This window comes from Stegastes partitus, unplaced genomic scaffold (genome assembly GCF_000690725.1).
Source record: "Stegastes partitus isolate 25-593 unplaced genomic scaffold, Stegastes_partitus-1.0.2 Scaffold334, whole genome shotgun sequence".
Classification (NCBI taxonomy): Eukaryota; Metazoa; Chordata; class Actinopteri; family Pomacentridae; genus Stegastes; species Stegastes partitus.
Window position 1 is genome coordinate 103,361 of NW_007578065.1, and position 25,469 is coordinate 128,829.

General features: G+C 41.7%; 2 protein-coding genes across 5 annotated transcripts in view; both read right to left on the reverse strand.

The window, feature by feature from the left end:
• Positions 1–7,902, reverse strand: part of ndrg3a (ndrg family member 3a) — a 33,626-nt gene extending 25,724 nt beyond the window's left edge. For both annotated transcript variants that reach the window (XM_008283951.1, XM_008283950.1), the window contains exon 1: positions 7,745–7,902. The gene's annotated coding sequence lies outside the window, so the exon portion shown is untranslated. The remainder of the gene's footprint in view (positions 1–7,744) is intronic.
• A 3,307-nt stretch (positions 7,903–11,209) lies between these two features.
• phf20a (PHD finger protein 20, a) lies at positions 11,210–24,071 on the reverse strand. 3 transcript variants are annotated; one of them, XM_008283955.1, is made up of 18 exons: positions 23,931–24,018; positions 22,839–22,952; positions 21,823–21,929; positions 20,858–21,029; positions 20,454–20,538; positions 19,997–20,073; positions 19,265–19,862; positions 19,066–19,116; positions 18,698–18,967; positions 18,256–18,450; positions 18,011–18,106; positions 17,248–17,403; positions 16,638–16,819; positions 16,437–16,536; positions 14,072–14,267; positions 13,464–13,905; positions 12,974–13,154; positions 11,210–12,593 (listed from the first exon to the last, which is right to left on the reverse strand). In XM_008283955.1, the coding sequence occupies exons 3-18, from the start codon at positions 21,903–21,905 to the stop codon at positions 12,451–12,453; spliced, it is 3,027 nt and encodes a 1,008-aa protein (XP_008282177.1). In that variant the 5' UTR covers positions 21,906–21,929; positions 22,839–22,952; positions 23,931–24,018; the 3' UTR covers positions 11,210–12,450. The 3 variants fall into 3 exon arrangements, with proteins under 3 accessions (XP_008282177.1, XP_008282176.1, XP_008282178.1); XM_008283954.1 differs by lacking the exon at positions 22,839–22,952 and having other exon boundaries at positions 23,931–24,071; XM_008283956.1 differs by lacking the exons at positions 17,248–17,403; positions 22,839–22,952 and having other exon boundaries at positions 23,931–24,071.
• Positions 24,072–25,469: the final 1,398 nt, after the last annotated feature.

The following is a 25,469-nucleotide window of genomic DNA, read 5'->3' on the forward strand; positions in this document are numbered from 1 at the left end:
AATCAGTGAAGCACACAAGCATGCTTGTCCTCAACTGGAGCCTCAGTCCTCCGGCAGCACTTCACGAAGCGTCACATCACAATAGAAAGCAGGCCAGCTCAAATTCCAGAGATACTAGCCTCCTGCTAACCATTCAGGCAGCCCAACCTCTATGCCTGCTCTACTTTATGCGCAAGAGTACAAAAAATTTCTTCCTGCACAATCATAAGTGGTTTTACCATTTTACTCTGAGACTTTTCAGGGGTCATGTCACCAGAAATTTCTTTATCCTCCAACTTTTCATAATAAGGCCAAGCTAGTGTTTACGGTTCTCAGTCTGCAAAGGTGGCAATCCACACCAGAGTAAAGCTAATGGACTGTGACAAGGCTCAGTTCCAGATTATTGTTCTAAGCTTGGTCGTTTGGTAAGAGAGTTAGAAAAGGAAAATCCATTTGTTTGGCATTTTAGCCCCCCAACCTCCTCCTCTTGTCAGGTCAATAACAACACGGGTGATAGAAAGAACAGTTGAAGTTATTTTGCTCTATTCAGTTCAAGATATACGAGATAAGAGCCAGGCAGAAATGTGATCTGTAGCATGCTCTTTTGTTCTCCATCATGGAAAAGCTGACCTATAGCATTGAGCATCCCCTACTGATACTGTCAGCAAACACACACAGATGAACAAGCATGAAGACCAGCGCACACTGACATGCACTCACGCTCGCACACAGCTCCCCATGCTTCACTTCTACTTAATTAAATGACAGCTTGCTCTCCTGAGGCTCCATCATCCTCCTTACAGCTTGTATGATTCTCCTGACACAAGCTGACAGAACATTTTTTCTTCTTCTGACAGTCTAACAAAAAAAGTATGATGAAACACCGCTCTGATGTCTTTCTCAAGATTCAATCAAAATGGTCTATTCTTATCCAATATCCCAAATCCAAATGTGGAACAGCACCCACGCCTGCTTTTGAAACTAAACAGAAAACAATGGGTTAGGACGCTTTGAGACATGATTCGGCTCTGGTATAAGAAGTTCACACAATGGATGCAGACGCATCAACACATACGGATGATCACTGAATAGGAAAGAAAAAAAGGAAATACAAGATCAGCTCAGTGTACCAGAGACAAACAAATCTAATACCTCAAACACCACCCTCCTTGTTTGATCCTTCCACGATTAAAAAGGTCTAATAAATGCTAAAAACTGCATTACTATAATTGGCTCACCTCGACTTGCAAAACCGAATCTGAAGGCAGACTGGCTCAGCCATTACTACATTTAATATCCTGAGCCTCCGGCCAGTCATAACTCAAAATGCTAGTGATAAAAATGTTGCAGTGGTTGTACTTAGACGGAACATGGGACATTATATACACAGGAACAATATTGCGAGTGCTGTTGTGAAGTTTTAAGACCCAGACACACAATTGAATTTGCACATGGGAGATACATGACCTTGTCCTCTGATTTGTGATATTCACTCTGACTGCGCGCATCTTTGTCTCTTCAAAACATCCATTTAATAAACTGCATAACTGCACATTTTCGGAAGGGAAATCCTACACTGCTCGTACATCACTAGAATGTTTTTCTGTGTGTGTGTGTCTGTGCAGAAAAGCTTGGTTCATCAGCAAAGATACTCATTGGCACGTAGCAGCCACTGCACTGATCTGTCTGCCAAAAAGGGGGCCCTCCTCTACTCACTCTGACCTCTACTGGCATATTGGGGACAGCCTCACGAATAGACATCCGTGTAAACAGGCGCATTACCTCCATATATAGACACACCGAGTCCCAGACCACTAAAAGCACAGTGTACACCCACACTACTGTATAGACATTCGCACAATTTCCTAATCCTGCAGGGGCACAGAGTGTAGGACCCCTCTCATTACTCTCTGAGGGCTTTTACAGAATTACATTATTCCTTGAGGGGCCACTTTATCTGCTAATGGTCTTATGAGATTAAGCAGCAGCAGCATCTGGCTGCATTGATTTATAACTGCACATCTACTGGCATCATCAGCATGCTGCACCTTGTATATGAAGACACACACAGCCAGAAAAAAAAAAGTCTTTTGGGACAACTGACTGGCTTCCTAAATGGAGTGCTATGGTTTGTAAAATTATTTGTCATAACTTGCAGTGGCACGCTAAATTTACTGCACTAATACAGACCCTGGGACCAACTGTAATATTTTCCACCGGTGGAGCGATTTTTCGGACCGTCAAACTGGAAACTCAATTTATCCGTTACGTCCATAACAGAAAAGGAGGTATGCGTAACACAGCTATGAATTTGGGTGTTTGTGAAGGCAGCCGGGATGTGAGTCAGCCCCCCCATGTCCCTCCCTCTTCAGTACATTGTACTATACAGCCTCACAAAGTTAGCCAAGCATCTATTTTGGTCATCATGCATAAATAAAGAAGCAGTCACTGCACTAAGCTGCATATCAATTTTAGGCGAGTCTGGTGATTGTGGTTTGACTGGGCCTCCATGACTACAAGCAGAGAATTCAAATTAAACCAGGTGTTGCAAAGCTAAAGATATCCTTAAAGCACTATATTTAAACTGAAGACACCTACAAGTGTGACATCGACAGCAACAGTGACATGTTCACACCTGATTCACTGTCTGATTAAACCTCTTATCAAGGCATTGTGCACCTGTTATAGTGATAATGATGTGACACCCTAACTTGTTGTATAGAAATATTATACATTTGCACACTATGAATTTCATCAAATCTAAGGCAGATGAAACAAATCTATATCAATTAACTGTGCAATAGATTTTAGGTCACATCATTTTACTAACTGCAACCAACTAGTGGCTCTACACTGCAGGTTCTAAGTTTTCATAAAAAGAACACACAGTTCTTTTACTGTGCTTGGTGCAAACACACATGAATAATGTTTTTCATCTTTCCTTCAACTCCACAAGGTACTGACCTAGCTTATCCTTTCAAACAATGATAAACAGACTTCATCAGAGAATGGCATTATGGAGACAGTAATTTAAAAAGCTGTAGCTACATGACACGCATCATCAATAAATCAATACACACTATAGAATATACAGGACACACAAATAGGAAGGCATGGTGGGAGGATAGGTTTAAAGGGAAAAAAACATATCATCATCACTAAGGGGGGCGCCAAGAGACAGATGAATCTTGATAGATCCGCTCTGATAGGTCAGAGAGGTGTGAGCCCGGCTCAATGAGTCTCGGCTCCCGGTATCCAGCTATAAATAAGACTGAATGGCCTGCCCTGTCAGCCCTGCACTCAGTGCTGCTAATAGAGTACCTGCCCCTACTCCGCTACGCTAGGCTAGCTGCCGCTCAGTCTGTGGGGATTTCCTCTGCCATGCTCAGTTGTGCAGAGAGCACAGAGGAAGACAAAGTGCCAGAGAGATCCTATGTGTGTGCTGGGTCCCAGCTGGCCAATGTGAGAAGACAGAGTTTCCAGAACAGCGTAGTCCTGCTGGATGCTCAGCAGGATATGAAGACTGCGGTCAGACTGGCCGAAGGGCAGCTGTGGAGGCAGCAGCGAGACCATCTGTGTAGCCTGGTCACTAACTAGCTCAGAGTCACACACGCACGCACACACACATAAGCATACACGCCCACAGCATCAGCTCAACAAGCAGGATGGAAACATGAGATACTATAAAACATGAAGAGAGTGCAGAGGCATGAGAGTCCGTGTGTCCTGAGACGGTGCAGACCTGTGAATACACAGAAGGCTCTGAATGTGAACATGTCTCAGTGTGTTTCATTGTATGAATCAGTGCTAAGAGGCCTGTTGCCTCACAAGAACACAGCCTCTGCTAATAGAGTTATCCATGTGGTCAGCTTGGCTGTCACAATGACTGATTACTGACAATTCAATCTCCCAAAGAAACACAGAGGTGGCTTCTCTGGCGCCTTCCCTTTGCGAATCCTCGCTGTGGAGGTTGGCGGTGTCCTTGGCAACCACGGGGGGGGGGCCCCCCTCAGCCATCCGCAGCTCAGCTGGTGGCGCCGCTGAAATCGAACGACCTTTTCCACCACCGTTTACATGAAGTCATCCTCCTCTCATCACAACAACCAACGCAACGTGGAACGCTGTACCAGTCAGCATAGCCTTCACGTGGCTCAAGCAGTTGTCATTAACTTTCAGTCCAGAAATTAAGCATCAAATTAATTACAAAAAGATAGAGACAACTATTCTATGAATAATATCTCAAAAGCATGTTTCTATGTGGAAATGTGCAAGTAATGACTCGCACTGAGCCACACACACTCCCCAGGGACCCAGCATTTCAAAGAAAAGTCCAGTGTTTCAAGATCAGGTCTTTGCGTATCATCTCCTCCTTGATGTAACTGCCTCTAGCAGAAACACAGCCTGAGGGGGAGGATCTTCAAACCTCCAGGGCCTTGTATCTGCCTTTTGCACCGCCACAATAAACCATTTAACTTTCTTGGATTCCCGAGACCATAGAGCAAGCTGAGGATGAAATCATTCATGCGGTGCAAAGCCCATTGCGAGACACTGTAACTAAAGCTGCATGGCGCGAACATGTTTAAGTTTGGAGAGCCTGCTGTGCGATGTGTGCCAGCTTAATTGTATCTATGACAAAGTGGGATTTGTAACAACCTTTTTCTTTGCTATCTATCTCTATGTATCACTTGCTGATGGACGTAAGGAGGCTTTTCAAAGAGTGACACACTTCTTTGTATCTACATATAAGAAATCAAATGACAACCTTCAGAGAAAGAAAATATGAAACAGCTGACGTGATGGAATTTGTGCATTTACCTAAATTTATGTGCAGGTGCATAAAATGTATGATCCTAAACGAATAGCAGACACATCGGGGGGGAAACGAAGGTCCGGCTTGGCTTGCATCCAACATTTTGGATCAACAAGCTTACCACCTGTGCTCTGCCTCTCCTCATCCCCACCTGCTGATTTTACTGCTGATGTTGATAAAGAAAATGGAGACAGACAGAGCCCTCCCTCCAGCAGGGGTCTGATCCAGCAGATAAGAGTGTCTGAAAAATGTGTGGACGCCACTGCTGCCTCACACAAGCCAGCCAGCTTGCAACTGCATTGGATGTTGTGTAATTCATTAGTTTGCCGTAAGAAGGCTTATCCTCCGATCCATCCCCGTTCTAAAAACAGATGGGGCAGGGGTAGATTGGAAGCTGTCCGAATTCTGGGGTCAAGGGAAATTTTAGAAGCTAACCTGGAACACATGTATATATATGTATCAGCTGTTTTCGGAAAGCTTGTGCTGTAACTGGAGGCCTGGCACAGCTTAAATTACAGATGCTGGTTAGATAGAAAAACACAGCAGCAGCAGCAGCAGAGCTACAAAAGAAAGGGTCAGGCTGAGAAAAAGACACATAATACAATGTTTACAATGTTCCCATGGCTATAAATTTTTCAAAAAACACACAATCTGTGTTTGCTATACATGTTTGGTATGATGTGACTAAATGGAAACAGCAAAATGAGACAAGGGTGTGCTGTTGACAAAGGTATTAGGGATTTCCAATTATGAGGAGAAGTCACAGTAAACATCCACGCAGGTTACGTTTTCCCCTGCAGGGCTGGCAAACCAACAGACACAGTAGTGCTGAGGTGAAAGTGAACACAACGCAGACTGACTGTCAGCACAGTGGCTTAATTACTGTCTCCGTCTCTCCAGTGAGTGTTATTCCCTGACATTCATCCCTGCCGTTGCTGCAAGAAATCCTCTTCTACACAAGAGCATTTCCCACTTTTTATGTACTCTGTAATCCCTGTAATACATCAAATGTAAATTGTAATCCAAGCTGTAAAGCACCTTAACAGTGTCATTTCAACTGACATACTTTTCTTTCTTTCTTTTTTTACATCATCCACTTACAGCGTTGATGCAATTGGAAGTACAGAATTGTTGCATTATGCTGCTTTTGTTTCCACTCCAGTGACTTTGTTTGAACTTCTCTGAGTGGAATCCCACCAAAGAATATAAGAACATCTGATAGCTTCGAAACAAGTTGTTGTAATAAAGCACATTTTAAAGGATTCAACGTTTCAGTGGGGGCTAGCTATCATAGTCGGGAAAGACCAGATGAAGAGGTTTCCTGCAGATTTGAAGACCTTAGGGGACAACGTGTGGATTAATAAACAACTTTTGACCCTCCCATTAGTTAAGCGGTAGGTTTTTTTTGGTGTAATAATCAACCAGGAGCAGAGCGATTACAACAATGTGGCCACAAACCTTACACTATCCACTATCTCCTGAAAGACTGACTGACAGATCAGCCAATAGAAAGCTAACAATCTCTTACTAGTTTGTTATCTATTGGCTTTTCCAGTCGTCGGTAATAATGTTGTGAGTGACAACAACATGCTGGTTGTCGCTTGTTGTGTAAGCTTCACTCAACCTTTGTGACCACATGACTCTGTTTAGGGAACTGTGGGAGACAAAAAAAAAAAAAAAAAACTCTTGAATTTAACACCACTAGCATTAAACTTTAACACGTGTAATTTCACACCATTAAATGCCAGGATTAACGCTTTAATAGACAGACAGTATGTAAGAAGTGCTCAACGCAGAGGTCACGATGACCTTCTCCTACTTCATTGTATTATTCAATGTCCTGTAATTAAAATGATTGTAATTCCCTCCATGTTCTTGGTGGTTTCACTGTGATCCAGCAGAACATAGCGTACACACACACACATCCATAGATGACTATTTATAGTAAGGGGGAAACACCTGATGCCCACTCTGTTACACTTCCCCACCTGTGTGACCTTCGCATGCTCACCGGTGGCAATGTCATCCATCATGTACCCTGTGAATGTTCGACCACCTGCAGCTACATCATTGTGACTGATCTGCTTGATAATGACTGATCTGAGGAGTCTAGACTGTTTGGAAAAATGTGCAAAAATAAATAAATAAATAATAACGCATGCCCTGACACCACTGAGAGATGGAAAAAAAAACACACACACAGCTCTGGGCCTTTTCAGCTAAAGGTTTCCTGCTCATGAAATCTCAGCAGAAGATAATAGAATTATCTCTAAAAAATAAATAAATAAATAAATTGTGGGAAAGAAAAAAAAATGGAGGTCGAACTTGTGTTTTATTGTACACAACAAGTTAGAAATGTAATCCTTGTTTTTCAGAGCATCCCATCGTCACTAAGATAACGCTGTGAAATGTGTCTGCAACAGTATTTTAAAGCCATAAAGCTACACGGCTAACATTTCTTTACTTGTTGTAGCTCGCAGCATCGTGACAGGCCTCGCTTTACTGTATCTGCCTGGCAGCTGTGTTTAATATTTAGCGAGTACACAATGTGACAGAAAACAGGGAAGATTTACCAAAGCGACAAAATGAAACAGAACTAGCTCCGGTGTGAACACAGGCGTTGTGTCGCATCAGTGTTTGAGAGCAGCGAGCAGCAGCAGCAGCAGCAGCAGCAGCAGCGGTGAACTCAATTCAATTCAACTGCAGTTTTTCTAACTATAACCGCTTCGTTCGCTCTCACTCATCCAACCGGCTCGAATTGCTGGCGAACATGAGGCTTTAATTAGTCGGTGAAAGCTTCTAAGCGTCCGTCTGACACACGGCTGGACAGCAACCACGAACAGGTTTGGGGAAATCCAGCGAGCGGAGATAATCTCCTGTGGCATCGGGGCACATCTGTAAGCGCTCACAACGGTTGGAGCTGCTACGGCGAAAACGCGGTTTGTAAAGACTCACCTCGTCGGTGAAATAAGTGTCCGCTGGGCTCCAGTCAATTCCTCGCTGGGTTTAAACGTTGAATTACGGCGGCTAAACGTATTTCTAAGTAAACAATACACGCCGCGCTGCCTGCCTGCCTCCCGCTTCCTCTGCCTCAACTAGTATTTCGCTGTGAGTCTGGGCGGAACTACACGCTGCGGCGCAGACACCGCGGAGGAGCCAATGGGAGGCGGACCGGCGCACAGACAGCAGCTGAGCAGGAGGTCTCACTCCGCTGCGAATATCGAAGACGACTACAGGACACGGGGGGTATTGTTGTTATTATCCATCCATCCATTATCTATACATCGCTTAATCCTCACGAGGGTCGCGGGGGAGCTGGAGCCTATCCCAGTCGTATTATTATTATTATTATTATTATTATTATTATATCACAGTGATGGACATTTAGACAGGAGCCAAGCGGGAGGTCGCACTCCGCTGCGAATATTCAAGACGACTCTCTTGATCACAAGGCATTGCTATTATAATTATCAGCATCATTATTATTATTATTATTATCTCATAGTAGTAGACGTTGACAGGAGCCGAGGTCTCACTCCGCTGCAAATTTTCAAGACGATTCTCCTGATCACAAAGCACAGGGGGGCAATTATTATTATCAGGAGTAGGATTAGTATTATCTTACAGTGGGGGGAATTTGCATTGTGACAGCAGCAAAGGGTCGGTTCAAATATATATATGTTAATGTACTTAAGTTGTCCAACTTCCTCTGGATGTGGAAATAACAACATTGCACATATCAACAGGATTGCACAGATTTTTTTATAGTTAAAAATACTGATAAAGAAGAATTAATATTGTATAGGTTTGACTTCTATGTATAATATTGTGAGTGTAATGTGCATTTTCATGTCATTTTCAGGTACAATGTTTCACTATTACTGTATGTGTGACATTACTTATTAGCTCAGTATAATAGCCAACATTACCTTTTACTGTTCTATTCTAGCCTTATTTTAACGTACTTGTTTATTACAGTGTTGTTTTGTACTATCATCTTATTGCTTTTCTATTTTTAGGCACTGAATTTATTATTGTATTTCATTTTGCTTTTTCTGGGCAACATCTGGCACATGGAATTCCTTTGGGATTAATAATGGTTTATCTTATCTTATCTTATCTTATCTTATCTTATCTTATCTTATCTTATCTTATCTTATCTTATCTTATCTTATCTTGTCTTATCTTATCTTATCTTATCTTTTCTTAGATTTGTCTGTCAGTAGAAAAATACTGATGTTGCACAGATCCTAGTATATGTTGACAAACTGATATTGCACAAAATGTTTAAAAGTACAAAATATTCATAATTCACAATTTTGAATGTGTTGACATTTCACCAAAATGAAGTCTGATAGCTTTTTGGTGTGTGGCCTACTGGGAGCAGTGCTGGTTGGAGAGTCTGACAGCAACATGAAGGACTAGTATTATGTTAAATTTCCGTAATCAACATTGGTTTAGATCATAACTATGATGGAACTATATTTGTCTATATTTCGCTGGTTTCACTATATTCTACTGCTGACAAATGTATGTGTATGGATTTTTGTGGTATTTCATATATGAACTGTGTGATCTCTTCTGTGAAGGTTTGCGTCTCATCCACTCTTGTTTGTATGAGGCCAGCTTTAATCTGACACCCTTGAGTCCACGGGAGGTCTTCCCCTGAAGAATCACACAAATAATTCAGTGTAGGCTTTAGAATGCTTTGTTAGTGGAACAGTTAGATAAAACTAGGAGAGACATTTTCACAGTTTTACTTTCTGCTCAAAGGTATACGAGAGACAAACCTCCCCATAAGAGTGAGCGTGACTTTAAACCTTCGGCTCTTATCTTTACAAGACAAATGTCCCCATAAGCGTAGCATGGTTTATTGCAATAAATAACTCTGATGGATATTTGCTCTTTGTGAATTTACTTTTTGTAGAATTACCACGACAGCAACTCTCAGAAATTCATTAATTTTTTGGATTTTAACCTTTTAAGTGCCAGTTTGTTTAAGTGATGTCACTGTTGATTTTATTAAAAAACAAAAATTCAAGCAAAAGTTTTTTTTTTTATCTTATTATTATTATCAAGCCTGGGAAGTGTTAATAATTAGCAGCAACATAAATTCTAAAGCATTATTATTTTTGTACAGTATCAGATTTTTTTTTTTGCCAGAAAAATATCACATATTAACATATTAACATTGATCATTTGTACCAGACGAAAAAGATGAACATGCTGACTAGAAACTGTACAAGCTCAGGTCAGGTCAAGTAGTTGAATTCAGATATTTTTTTTCTTATATATAAAGGTTATATCAATTTATTTTTTCTCAGATTAAATCAAACTTTATTTATATAGCACTTCTCATACAAAAAAAGCAACACATCCTTAGGAATTGATTTAAAAACAGTTACACAGAGGTCCTTAAAGACAAAAATGTAAAAACAAACGAGCAAAAAAAAAAATCCACAAAAATATTATATATTACCATTATTATTTTCTACTTTGGCTAAGTTAGATTTTTTTTTTTAATTCTTTTTTTTAATCAACACCAGTCATAATCTTACATATCAAATACTTGTTAATTGTCAGGACTTTAACCCTCCAAATAGTCTGTTTATGTTTTTATTGGGGGGGAAACACAAAAATTCATCATTTCAATATTTAAGTGATAAGAGAATTATTATTATTATTTGTAGTAGTAATATAGTCTGAGACTTATCAGTGTTTAGCAACAGTATTAATGATGATTTACTGTTTTTGTACAGTCTCATACTTAAAAAAAAACTCACACTTCAGACTTAAAGACAAAAATGACCTCATCAAGAAAAAAGCTATATAATTTATATTATATTTAATATGAACATAGACCACCTTTTCTTATAGAACAGCAGATGAACTTGCTGGCTCCACACTGTGCGAGCTGTTCGTGGGCAAAATATATTATTTTTGTTGCTCTGTCACCACATGATGCTGGCTCAAATTTTGGAGCTTAACTGATTACAGTTCCCATCAAGTCTCCATTTTCAATCTGATTATATAACCACCCAAATCGGCTATGCCATAAAAAATATTACAAAGTACGCATGCAATCCCTTTTTTCCCGGAAAAGTCCAATTCATTCATACAGCTTTTCGAACTGCAGCTTCCCGGCGTTCTGTTTTTGGCTCATGAGTAGCTCCGGCTTACAGTTGGAGGTTGAATGCCTTGTTCGGGGGTACGTCAGCAGAAAAAGCATTTAGAATGATTTTCTGCATTCTGCATATTGCTGCCCCTAATTTCAATCTGGTTGTGTAAGGGCACAAATCAGCTGTGAAGAAAACATGTTACATCAAACCCTGAACGGTCCAACCTTTGACTTCACTAGTGGGGTGAACAGAAAGAGACGGACGACTCTTGTTCAAATACTCAGCACCTCAGAGACACTCATAGTGATTAATAACAATGATAGTTTATTTATGTACCAGGAAATCTGTTTGCATTGTCTTGGACATTTTCCCTGCTTCTAAGCCAGACACTTACAGTACAGTAGCATACAATATCTGTATTTGGAGAACATTGTCAATAAAGAAGAACACATTTTTGAATGACATATTTACAAACAACCAAAACACTGTAAATAAACAGATGAAACGGAATAAAGGAGAGAAAAAAAAACATAAATTTACAGGTTTTTATAAGTAATATTTGTCACTGACACAAGATGCTAGGTTAAGAAGAGACAAGTCCACATTACAGTATTCAGTGAATCATAGGTCAAATGCTACAGCAACAACAATGCAAAGAGTAAATTGAAGTAAGGGATGCAGTAACTGAAAAACACAGAACAAACTGATATAATTGGTATACTGATGAGCAGACGGTTAGGAAAGAAGCATTTCAGCTTAAGACAAAACAGAAATCACGTGTTATCATCTCTAAAGCTGAAAATAAGACACCTTTGATACCAGACAAAAATAACTTCACAGTGTAGTGGAGAACAAATCCTTGAGTAGGTCAAAAACAGAACAGACTATTTGTAGAGACTGCTTGCACAGCACTGTTACATACTGGAGGCCTTTAAGTTACCGTCTGTCCACAGATTTGCAACAAGAACTTTAACACAGTATGGTACGACAGATGAGCAAAACTGAACTTTGGGACACTGTTGATGGAAAAAATAATGATCATTTGAAAATGTGTTCAAGAAACTATTGCAAAGAGTGTAGGTTCAGGAACTCGACTGCAGTTTGAATATAAAGCTTCTGCATTTAAAGCACTGTGTACTGAGAGAGACAGGGCAACCTTAAGCAGTAGCTCAGACAAAAGGCATTCATAAGGTTTAGAGTTGCATGGGAACCACAGAAGTGTAATCTGGTCCTAAGGATCTTCTCCTGCATTTACGAGGTTACTTTTTGTGTTTAATCCTGATTTAAGATGCTCACGTTCCATACATGTTCATATAAATATTCATATATGACATTGGCTGGCTGCGGCATCGGATTCCACCGCACAGAGCCTTTTAAAAATGAGAAACAGCAGCAGAGGTCGGGTCAGAGTGAATGTGCTGAACCATCTAAGTCTTGAACTTAATAATGTTATCTTTGCAGCCACAGACCAGTGAGCTTCCTCCACTGCACTGCTCCTGCATGCTGTGTGGTGACTGAACCTGCTGCCGTTCTCTGGCGCCCTCATGTGGAGCTGTACAGAGAGATCTGCTGCACCTTGCCCAGCTGTGTCAGCAGCCGTTTCATGCGGTGTTTGAGCTGAGGCAGACGAGCCAGAGGTTCAGGAGGCTCCAGCTCCCCAGTGTAGTCCAGCCAGCTCTCCAGCACTGAGGAGGACATGACAGGGAAGAAGCAGAGGTGACTGGTTTGTTTCAGCCCACATAGACTACCTTAGCTTTCAAGCACTCAGCATCATAGTCTCTTGAACATGACTGATATTAAGGTTGCGGCAGTATTTCATGCATCATCAAAGCAACTGTCTTTGCATTCAGTTTTCGACACTGACTGACAGTGAACCTGCACACAGAGGCCCAAACTGCTCAGTTCAAACCTCAGTAGGTGGTCAACTGGTCAAAACTTAAACTACCTGGATGGAAATAACTTAAAATAATGTCAGTAACTTGAAACAATTTGCTGCTAACATAAGCTAACTTTATAGACTGATTGGACAGAAAGCAGACAATCTTTAGTAATTCAGAGGCCTTACCGTCCAATTCCCTCTCAATGAAGTCCATCCTGTGCGAAACGTCGTCCTGGACTGCATCTATGTGATCCAGCAGGTTGATCTGCCACTGCTGATGCTGCCTGCTGTGATCTGCAGCCTCTCCAGGGTCCCTGCCACCCTCGTCCCTGTTCTCAGCCTGAGACCACGAGCCACCCATCGAAGCCTGGAGATGTTCAGGTAAAATTAGATGTACCTTACAAACAACTTTAGGCTTCAGTGTACAACGGCATTATAGTAGCTTGTTTTATAATATTTCTGCTCATGAGATTCAGTCATCATGTTGGTGATAGTTTAAGCTACATCATCAACTAAAAGGGATGTCTATCTAAAGACTGTTGTTCAAATCCTTAAATGACTTGAGCAACTCAAATCTAATGACCACTTGAGAGGTTGATTGATTTGACGAAAGCTGATGTTATTTTTAAGCAACAAGTTCAGATGGGATTTTACTATTAATGAAATAAGCCCCAACCTTGTTGCTGATGCCTGTAGATTTGGGCTTGTCCGTCTCCAGCAGGCTCCCGTAGCGCTGCTCCCGTTCCAGCAGCTCCTCTGTGCTTCTCATGCTGTCCTCCAGCTCAGACCCCTGTCGAGTCTCCACCACCAGTCGCTGCTCCACTGCCGGGTAATATGCCCGTGGTTTCTGGTAGCAGTGTTCACTGGTAATGTATGAGTCCTGGAAGGATGGGAAGGGGGACGAGGAGCAGGACGAAGAGGACGTGGCAGCTGTAGCGGCCCGGCTCAGCCTCTCCAGAGCGTTGGACATTAAAATCTCTCCTCGACTCATGTCCTCATCAGGAGTCACAGGAGATGGAGCTGCAGTGCTGCCCCGACATGACTCAAAGCCAATCTGTGACCTCTCTAAATGCTTCCAGGGCTGCCGCCACAGCTGCAGATCAGGGTGGGTGTTGTTCCTGAAAAACCAGAGGAAAGAACCAAACACTGAGTAAACGTGATTTGGAACCTAAATACGGCTGAGTTGGTTTCATATGAAGTATTCTGTCTAACAATGACTCTAATCACAATCTGAATTTTACTTCAACAGGGACACAGCCCAGTACTGAGCTCCTATGTACGTACTGTAAGACGCTCATTTTGAGCTGTAGTCCGTTGAGGATCTCTGCCACGTGGTGCACATCTCCCAGCAGCTGGTGGGTGGTGGTGATCTTCTTGGCGTTTTGGTGAGAGTAGTTCTCTTCCAGGAAAGAGAGGCCATACATGTGACCATTGCTCAACCACTCGCGGTCGTACCAATAACGCAGACTCTGCCTCTGACCTGGGGGTGATAAAATTAAATGTTATCCAATGCAACGGGTTGTTAAGAAAAAGCACATAAAAGATTCTGAGTGGCAATAATATGTGAATCTGTGAGGAGATCAAGAGTCTCTCTGCATGAGCTGTACTGTGTCTGCTTGTTGTTCTTGAGAATAACAGTCATACATCCCAACTACACAACAAAAAAGGCTCAAATGTGAAGACATTAAGTCAACGCAATAGACCTGTTCTATGGCGACGTGTTACACAAGCACACCAGTTCACTCCTCCACCTTGGGAGTGGTAGCACACTGTCTCTTCAGTCATTCTATTGACTTTAGCTAAACACAGCACAGTGCAGTCTTTCACCTCTGTAATTCCACAATTAATGTGGACATACTAGTCAGGTCCCTAAAAGCCTGTTTAATTGAGTTCTCATTAAAGCTAAAAAACAATGGCCACCAATGTTCAGGTCAGGGTACAGTACGTACAGCTCATTAGTTTTAATTTAATTAGGGCTAAAAGCAATCTGCAGCACAGAGATAGTGTATTTAGCTGTTTCATGATGTTGAGGCACTCTGAGTTTTAAATGAAGTATAATTAATGGCTGTACTCTTCCGATTTTTCTTGTCACTTTCTATAACAACTGTAACAGCACAGTCCTTGTGGGTTTGATCTCCAGTGGCAACCAGATGGTCTACAGGAAGAAGGTGACCGTCCTAGAACAGTGCTGTCATGACAACTGCCTCCACTTGAGCGTCTCCAAGACACTCATGAAGAAGTGGTTGTCTTGACTCAGTCACTATCAGCAGCACAGTGCTGGAACAATTAAAACCTGGGAGTTCACATTCACAGGGAGCTGACATGGGCTAGCCACACCACCACTGTATTAACAAGGGTCTGCAGTGTCTGTACAGCCTCAGGTGCTTCAATATCTTTTGGCCTCAGGCCCCAAATTGTCAGGGACTTCAACAGAGGCACGAGAGAGCCTTCTGACAGTCCAGGTACAGCAATTGAACCAGCATGTACTGCACGGTCCTCGGGAGGTTGGTGTATATAGCACAGCCCATCAGTGGGTGCAATTTGCCTGGCCTGCAGGAGTTGTTCACCCAGTGGTGCCTCAAGAGGTCACTGAGAGTCACAAAGGACACAACACACCCACACAACAGCCTGTTCTCCCTGATGCCCTCTAGTACAAGATACAGAATTCACAAATCACACAGCAGCAGACCGAAGAACTGTTTTTTCCTTGAGCCATAAATCAACTGACTTAGTAAGACACACACACACCACATTCAAACACTACCACAACTAATACACCCTCTTTGCAATATTCAAAAGAAATGGCTTTGTGTACCCCTTTACTATTTAACCATTATTTTGTTTGTGTGTCTGTAATGCTATCTCCCGGCCTGAGCATGTCACACAATTGTACTTGTATAACTAGAATAACAGTAAACATCTTGACTCTTAAACTGGAAGTATACTTTGGGATACCCTTGCCATAGAGAGACACAGTTGACTGTAGCCAGTGGTAAATCATGTAGCCTAATTTAAAAAAAAAAAAAAATTTTAAATGTTGGTATTCTTACACAAAATTGGTAAAATTAGTTACTGAGGTGTTGCAGATTAGAATCACAAGTTCAAGCACCATAACTACATAACACACTGTCTAATAATTACTTAATGCCATAGTTAAATGGAATGCAATCATATCTTTAGCAATTTCAGTACCAGGAGGATGATAACGATAACAATAAATAAATCTTGGATGAAGTTTGGATTTGAGGGGATACATTTCTGGAATCGGTCCTGAGTGCAGGATAAGCAATGAAGGAAAATTAAAGGTATTAGCTACTAAAACATAATGAAAAACTATTTTAACACATATATAGCATGCAACAAGAGATAAATAAAAAATCTACACATGGACACAGAATTAGACCCTGGAAAAGAGATTTTTAATGTAAATGAAGACTTCAAAAATATACTTTTCTATGAAAATCATCACAGTCTGTGCTCAAATTCAGACCGTCATTGTTCTTGTTGTCCACTAGATGGCAGGTGATACTTTTTCAAATGAGAAGAGCAGCACACTGATCTGTACCAAATTAGCGAAGCATAAGTTCTTCAATGTCATCAAAAGCAAGTGAAGAGTCATAGCTGAAGGTAGTGCTCTTACACTTCTCACCTGGTGGGTCTCTGCAGATGTAGCAGGTGTATCTGTCTGGAACATTGTCCTCCAGCAAGCCCATGCAGGTGCCATGCTGCCAGCACAAACAGTCTTCACACTAACAAAAGAACAAACATGTTTCAAAATTGTGCAACAACCCCAAGATTAAATCCCTTACAACGGATAAATCCTAAAATGAAACAAGAACACCTGGCTCACCTGAATCATAAAGTCATTCTCCTCCTCCACCTCACAGATACATCGCACAATCTCTTGGTCATTGGTATCCACAGCACCAGAGTCCACGCTCAGAGGTGGCGTAGTGACGTCCAAATCCACCTCAAAATCATCATCGCTCCACCCACAGCTGTCAGTGGACCAGTCACTGATGCTATCCTCATCTACAGCAGCAGGGACAACAGAACAATCGGGTTTTTATGTGAGTGAAACAAGTTATCAGGACTTAAGTTTTCCGTGGGTGATTCAGTTAAGTCTGAATAAATGTTATGCACAATTAATATTTTTTAATTCTACAAAATGTATTGTCGATGAGAGCTTTAATGAAAATTTGTGGATTGCATGATGAAGCAAGCCATAGCAGCAGAGAACAGCTCAGGATTCAATCAATCATGGGGTGAAATTTGGTCTTTTGTGTTGGGAGCAACATTTGTAAACAGGTAACCAGGTGTGGTGCAAAGTAAACAACATTTAGCAGCATGATTGATTGAATCCAAAGGGAACAGAAGAATGTAGGGCGAGGAAGCTATGAACAGTCACACACAAAAACTAAAATATGCACACACACACACACACCATCAGAGATACCCACCATCCACATGAATCTGCTCTGAGTAGCTGTATCCAGGCCTGCAGGGGTAGGCCTCAGGCTTGTGATTGTGTGAGGGGGGGGTTTTGATTGGCAAATTCAATTTGGACTGAAGACCCAATACTGAGATGTCAATATTCTCCTCACTACCTGTGTAGTCTGTTAATACAGGGAAGGGGGGAAGCAGATGTAGAACAAAAATGTCAGCTTTTAAAATGCTAAACAAATGCCGAACAGGAGGTGACAAAATGTGGGACAACAAACATCATGGATAAATGATATACTGAAGAACAATTAGGGAAAATAAATGCATGCCGCCAACACCTCAGGCCTTTGAACTCTGTGAAATAACCAATCAGTGGACGGCAGCCTGTATATAGATCTGTGTTCATGCCAAATATACCAGTGTGAATGCCAACTAGAAATAACAACAGTTTAGGATTTGTGTTTGGATCAGTCAATATCAGTGCAACAGTATAATCCGGCTTTTCAACACCAGTATGGACACATAAAAGAGTAAAAGCAAGCTATGAGTCATAGAAATAAGAGAAATAAATTGGAGCTTTTTGATTGGCGTAATGGAGTGACAGAGGCCAGCAACAAATGTTACACTTCTCCCACACACAGAGACTCAGCCACCACACCAAGAGGAGTGAATGGAGCACTTTATGCTTTGCAGGCGAGCCATTCCCACAATGTCACAGTGAGTGCACATGCAGAGCAGCAGATATGTGATCTGACCCCATGCCAGGGTCCTGCTTCTTACCAGACTTGGCCTTCTTTTTTTTCTTCTTCTTCTTTAGTTTAATGCGGAGGAAGTCCTTCTGTTTTGGTTTCTCTTTCAGTTTGTCTTTTACTGACCCTGAGGACCATGAAGTGACAAGAGTTAAGCCCAGTGTGAGTACACCTAACACTACAGGTTTCTATTCTAGAAACATAACCGTATTGTACAAAGCAAAACTATCAGTGAATGACTCAGTAAAAAACATCTTTTCACTGCATCATACTGACCAATGTCAAAGCCACACTTGTCTGAGTCCTTGTCCTGCAGCTGGCATCCGTTCCTGTCCAGCTGGTTCTCCTTGCTCTTTTCCCTCAGCAGTGCCCTCTGCTGATTGCCCTGGGTGTTGACTGCAGGCGGGGCTGATGTTCGCCTGCCTGCAGTCTTCACCTCACCACGGGGAGCCGCGGCAGCTCCAACAGAGTCTGAGAAAAATCAAATGGCAAGTATAAGCCCAAATCCCTAATCTTGAACCTTTACTGGGAGCGTAATGCATCAGACGGTGCTTAGTATGTGATCACAGCATGTCATGATTCCAAATTTATGATTTCACTGTCCAAAGCAAAGCATTTGGTTTCAGCACTGTAGAAATAGCAGCTGACCCAGTTTATCTGATAAACCTTCCTCTTGTCACTTCAATTGGGACAAAAGTGGAACTGGAGCAGAACTCACGCATAGAGGCAGAGATGGTGCGTCTTCTCTTCGTGCCGTCCATACCAGTAGCAGTGGACTGTTTCTCAGAGGCCCTGGTCTGGACACTCCTGGTGGGGCTACGCTCCCCCTCTGGAGGCTGCTCCTCACCATGATAATATTTCATATGGTAATGCAGCAGCTTGGCTTTACGGAATGACTTTGTGCAGCCAGGAGCGCTGCACTTGAATGGGTTGTGGTCGAGGTTGATGGACAGGACAGGAGGAGGTTGGTTTTTGATAACTCTGTACACTAAAACAGGGAAAATAGAATAGACAGGGGTAAAGAAAGCGCATTAAAGAATCCAAGTGATGAGTGTATTCGTCTATAAAGTGTTGAGTGGCACTCACGCGGTTCTCTGCTGAATCTGTTGGGGTTGTGGAAACCCTGCTTCCTTACCGCTATCAAAAATAATATAAACACATAAATGTATTAGGTCGTAGAAATACATCTACATGCTATGTGACATTTAGTGAACTCAGTTATTCATTTTCACAACCCTTCAGATCCAATGACATTTCTCTGCTAATTAACTTCATTAACACTTACGTTTCACAGGTTGGGGGGGCGGGACGTCTGCTGCAGGCTGAGTGCTTTCTGATTGGACATTTGGTTTCTGCTGCACACCTCCGTTGGATTCTGTGGTTGTCATAGTGACAGACACCTGCTCTGTCGCCGTCGACGTCTGAGTGGGCAACTCAGTGTATGGCTTGGGTGACTCTTTATATGGCTTTGTTCCACTCTGTTCCGTTTCCACCTCTTCCTTCTTCACCTCTCCATTTATGTGACACATTTCCTTGTTTTGCTCATCGTCTTCTTCAACCTTTACTCCATTTGTGAGTCCTGTCCCTTTTTCTACATCCCTGGGCTTGTTCTGGTCTGCTTGCTCCGATATTTCCTCCTCCTGTTTGATACTGGGTGCAGCCTGTAGCTCACCATTTGTTTTCTTGTTTTTCTCATTGACCATCCTCTCTTCCCGCTCCTCGTCCTCACTGTTGCTGTCGTCTTCCTGGTCAGAAGTGCTGCGTCTGGCTCGCTTGTTTTTGGGACCTCCGTTCTCCTGAGGCCTTCTGTCTCTGCGGTTTGGGACCCTCCTAACCATGTTCCTTTCAGAGGACCGACACCTCCCTCCACCAACACCACCTCTCTGTCAGCAGGATAAAGAGGAAGCTCAGAAAACCAGTTGAAAATGTGTACTCAAGAAATTACTGACAAAGGCCAGAAAAAACACAGAGATAATTCAACTGAATGTGGATATTTTGATCACTAATCTACACATACCTCTTTAATAAAAGGCTTCACATGTATCCCCTTCACTGTCTGGATGACACCATCATAAAACTTTACAGTGTAGGATGCTGAAGGAAATAAAAGAGAACAAAACCATGCAAACCACATTTTACACACAATCACACGAAAGAATTTTGAGGTTGCAAAGCTTCAGTTTCTACCATTAATTCGAGATATTCCCCTATTTATAGCTCAGACAGATCTGTTTTCATTGTTTTGCTGTGCTTTGCCAGTGAAGGAGAAAGTTACTTCCTCTCACTGAATGCCACTCAATACCAGTTTCCTTTTTGAAAACAAAAGCTTGAAACGCTCCATATTGTACAATCTTGCACAAAAACCTCACAGCTTAAAAAAATTTTGAGAAAAACTACAGTGCCATACATCTAAACATCTGAAGGTAGTCAGAACTCATTACCAATAATAAACTCCTGAAATTATTCATACCCACCATCTTTATTGACAGAAAGGACCTTAGCAGGGTAGAAACGGCAGTCAGACCAGCTGGCCAGGACCTTGTCATTCACGTGAAAGCCCTGCAGGAAAGGGGCATTTGATGTAGTATACAAAATCTAATGGGAGGTGGAGCTCTTAAATGAAAGCCATCATTGTTGGTATATCATGATGAAAACTACACAGAGCTCAAATTTTACTTGCAAGTAAAAGTAGCAGATATGATTTATATTATGCAAATAAAACCCAAGTATCACATATCAGTCCCGTCCCGTAGTTACAGGAGAAATATACTGTGGTATAAAGGCCGGAGAACACAAGATATCCTAGAAATGGGGGAGAACTTTCAATTCCTCTATGTACTACTGTACAAAGTGAGCATGAACAACATTTTTAGCTTACAGGTACAGGACCGTCGTCATTCAGTCCCTGCCGCCTCAGTTGAATTCTCTCTACGGGTCTCAGGTAGGGGCTTGTCCAGTCAAACCACTCGTCGTAGCGATGGCTCCACTGTCGGTAATGGATTAATACTTTTTCATCTTCGTAGTCAATCTTCTCTATGTTGGCAGCATACCTACACGAGAAAATGGAATACTGTGTGACTGGGAAGTGAGAAAGAACGGTAATTCTACATGTTCCTTTTCTTCTCTGTCAAACATATGGTGGGGGTGGCAAGCCAATAGAAATGAATCAAGCTTGAAAATGCAAATGGACAGAATGACAAAGAACCAAAAGACACTGCTTTATTTAGAGGACAACATGCAGAGCATTAACACATCACTTTATCATTATAATTTTATATTGATTACACCTTTAGTGCTAAATTACAGTCACAAAATCTATAGTAACGGTCTGCTAGTCTGACATTCTTGCAATTGGAAGACCAATACCAATTGTGTTTCTATACACGTGTAGAGGAAGGAAAGGGAAAATAATATGTAAAAACTTGCACTGTCCTATTCGAAAATGCTGCTCCTATTGTCCTTGTAACAAACATCAATGTCAGATAGTTTAGGTTGAAAAAAAAAATCTTTTCGCAATGACTTCTTTATTTTATCTTGTGTTTACTGGAACCATTACAATGATTTACAACATGATTCGAGAGTCACTGGTCATTTTTTGCTGTCCGTCAGTATTAATCTGGGTCAAAGTTGAATTTGGTGGATACTTGAGAGCGCACACCCATCAACTAGCTGCTGTGTACTGGCAGAGGAATGGTGATGCAATGAAAGGTCTGACTAGTTTAATTCACTCTTTTCTAACTACAACTAAATCAAACCCAGAAAGGAGGCAATAACAACTTCTGAGTAAGTGAAGGAAGTGAACAGTAACATGGATGGAAATGAATGAGTGAGGCCATGACTCACCAGTTTTTGAGGCTGTCTCTAGCCTCAAGCTGAGCTCCCACCTCAAATGTTATCCCTCTTCTGTTAGGGGGCGTCTTACTCATACTGCCCACATCAAGGCTCCCTTCCTGTACATACGGACACACACATTAACCAATAAACATGAAGCTAAACTTATATTATCTTGCTTGCGCTACTAAGAGACACATATTATGTCTAAGAAAGAACACAATACGCATGACTATCAAGGTCTTTACAGACAACATTGCAGTCAGCTCTGTGTGTCTCAGGTCATCACTAACAATGATTTCACCAGAAGACTCTGGGAACAAAAAAAGAAAATCAGCTTTCAGCCTCAGCAGCAATTTTAGCATTGAAAAGCAAGTAAGACACCCCCTTTATGCCAGCAGAATAATAATGCTGTCCAGGCTGAGAAAAAATAATGTCACTGTAAACATACACAAGCTACTGATTACGCATGTTGTAACATGGAGCAGCAACGTGTACAGATAGTGGAAACTGGCATATTAAGGTGAGCCATGCCCCTCAAATGGTGGTGAATATGTAGCCGATACCGGATGTTCAGCAATCTCTAGTTAAAGGAGCATGGGCGTCTACAAATGACCTCACAGGTTCTCACAAGAGTCTTAATAAAATTACCAACATGTAATGTCAGCATTAAAATATTAACAAACAAGACAAAGAGAGAGAAGGTGCTAGAAAGACAAATGCTCACTGTAAGCACCCACCACTACAGGAGGAAAGCAATCATGCACCAAGCTAATTCTGGACAACATATTTTGCTTTAACTGGTTCCTATTTGACTGATAAAATACAGGCCTACTGCTGATGTCCAGCCCTGCAGCTACGATAAAGGGCTTGGTGGGGTAGGATCGTGTTAATAGTCGTACATAGAAAGAATAGCCTCCCGATAACTGCACCTCTTTTGTCATGCATACAGTACAGACGACAGACTGACACATCGGTGGCCTTAATTCAAGCCTAAAAGGTTTACGTTAAACATGACAGCATCTTACTTTTGTCCGGGATATAGCTGCCTCGGTTCACCATAGCTGAGTCTGTCTGGAGTAACTGGCTCTCAGTGCAACCTACAAACCGGATATCTTCACACCACTCGGCCCACGTGTTTTCTGGTCAGCCGATATCACGTATAGACACAATAGGAGACAATGGCAAAAGACCAGTATGATTATCTGTGTGTTGCATGTTGATTCTTAGCACGATAACAAAGAGCGAACAACAACGTAATCAGTGAAAAGCACGATTTTAAATGCTATTTTATGGCCTGCACGGGGAGCTAGACAGACGACAGCGACACAAGCTGGACGCAAGGGGACAGTTTGCGATGCCAAAAATTACAGCATGAGTTTAAAGGTGAGGTTACATAAAGCACATTTTGTCATTACTATTACAATCATAGGTTGGTATTTTACCGCAGTATGCAGAAAATGGAACCCGATATACTTTTTTCTTTTTTTCAACCACGTACGCGACACATGTCACAGGTCTTAATGGTTTTAAAATAGAAAATAGACCGGGAACATGCAGCCTGACGCTCCTGCATGTTTCCTATTGTTGACCACTGCCAGCCTCACTGCCACTTTATTGTCCGGTGTTTTATAACCAGTGGGCAGAGCGCGAGAAAAAACAGCACTGACAACGGCGCTTTCCTGAACCCTGATTGGTCGCCCTTGTGCGCGGCGGGTGGGACGCTCGCATTTGATTGGCCGAACAGCTGTCACTCACCGGGCCGTTCAGGGCCTCGCGCTAGGCCTACTTTTCATACTTTTTCCTGCTGTGAACGAGCGGCGTGGAAACGTATTAAACTTCTCAAACTAACAAACCCCGCAGACATTTTTGAGGCCGCCGTTAGAAAGCAGACGTCCAGCACAAACACTCCGGCCACAACACAAATACAGCTACAAAACGCGCCAACAACAACATTTAGTAAGCTACTCCGTCACGTTTGTTTTGAACTCCAAAAGCCGACATGCGGCATCACACCGTCTACGCTGTTGATGCGTTCACATAACCGGGCCTCAGTCGCGATGTTACTGGACATTATAAACTCTGAAATGCTAAAGGCGGATGCGATTCGGGCTTCCTACCTTTTCTCCAGTCACTCCTTGTCCGGCTGGGTGTAAAATCTCCAGTGTAAATCCCTGAAAAGCGCAGGTACCGCCGCCTCCGCCTGTCTGCTCCGGATCACGCAGTTGAATTTCTTCCCGTTGCATTCACCACCGGCGCGGGCAGTGTGGAGCCCCAGTGCGCATGCGCGTTCAACGGCCTTGAGCCCTCGTGTATCTCAATAAGATTTCCTTAAAAATGTCTATGTGCTGCGTTTAAATGTCGAATTTGTATATATTTTTTTCAATTTAAGAAACAAAGCGACTTTTTGCTTAGAAATAATCTTGATCTTATAGACAAGTTTAATACCAACCTATTACGGGCCATAGATCTGTCTGTCTATCCATCTGTCCTAAATCTAATTCTAAATAAAACAATTCTGTACTGGGAAAATACTCTTTCATAGGCAACATATGTAATTTTAACCACCATTTTAATGTTGGCATGTTTAACAAGAAGCAAAATTTTGATTGATTAAAATCACTGCCAACAATTAATGGAGAACAATTAAATTATTGAGAATAATTAATTAATAATTAATAAAATAATAACTGAGAATTTAGTCAAAACAGATTAGCATTTCTTGTTTACCTAATGTAAATGTTGGAACAATTATATTTTACAATCCAATGATCTTTGTGAAAAGAGTTGATGCTGTAAATGTCCATGACCTTTATTGAACTTTGTGAGTGGGAGATAAGGACAAGATGTTCTGTAGTCAAAACACCATGACTACTGTGCCAAATCGCACCCATTTGCAGGAGGTTGTTTTCTGTTTTCTGTTCACTGTCTGTATGTATAACCAATGCTTCATGTATTTAGTCAGTCACTTGTTCAGAGTCTGTCCTGTGAATGTTGGCTCCTTGCTGCAAGTCAGACTTTGCTTTGACTTGAGAGACGACTCCGTGTGCTGGTTCAGAGCAGTCAGGACTCCACTGAAGAATTTTTCCTAACAGTAAACATGTGTGTTTTGCTAATTTGCTATTGCTTGAGGGATTGGGATTTAAAACTATGAGCTAAATGAATGAACAGCTGAGAGTTCACTCAACTCATAAAACTGAGTTCACAAGAGTCAAAACTACCAAATAAGCAGATTTCCCAGGATGCATTGTTAGAAAGTCAATATCCCCCAGAGGCTTATGTTTATAAGTCGTTTGAGCAAACAGACTTGATGGAAACCTGCTGTGTGTCATTGGTAAACTAAGCTGAGGGTGTTTTTTTTTTTTCATTCTTTAATAGCATGACAAAGGTTAGTGCTGGATTCAATCCCTACTGCAGCAGATCTATGATTGATCTGACTGATTTATGTTACATGAAAAAGGAGATTTTTAAAGTGTAAAAGGAAACATGTCTGTCTGTAACCACTGCCTATGTGACTACGTGATCTAACCTAATATATTACATGTGTTAAGCTCAACTAAAGTTAATGTAACTTGGATAGTTTTAAACTTTTGCAATTAATAAAATGACGTTGAACTAATTAACAGTTTTGTTTTTTAAGGGGGAACTTATTTATCTAA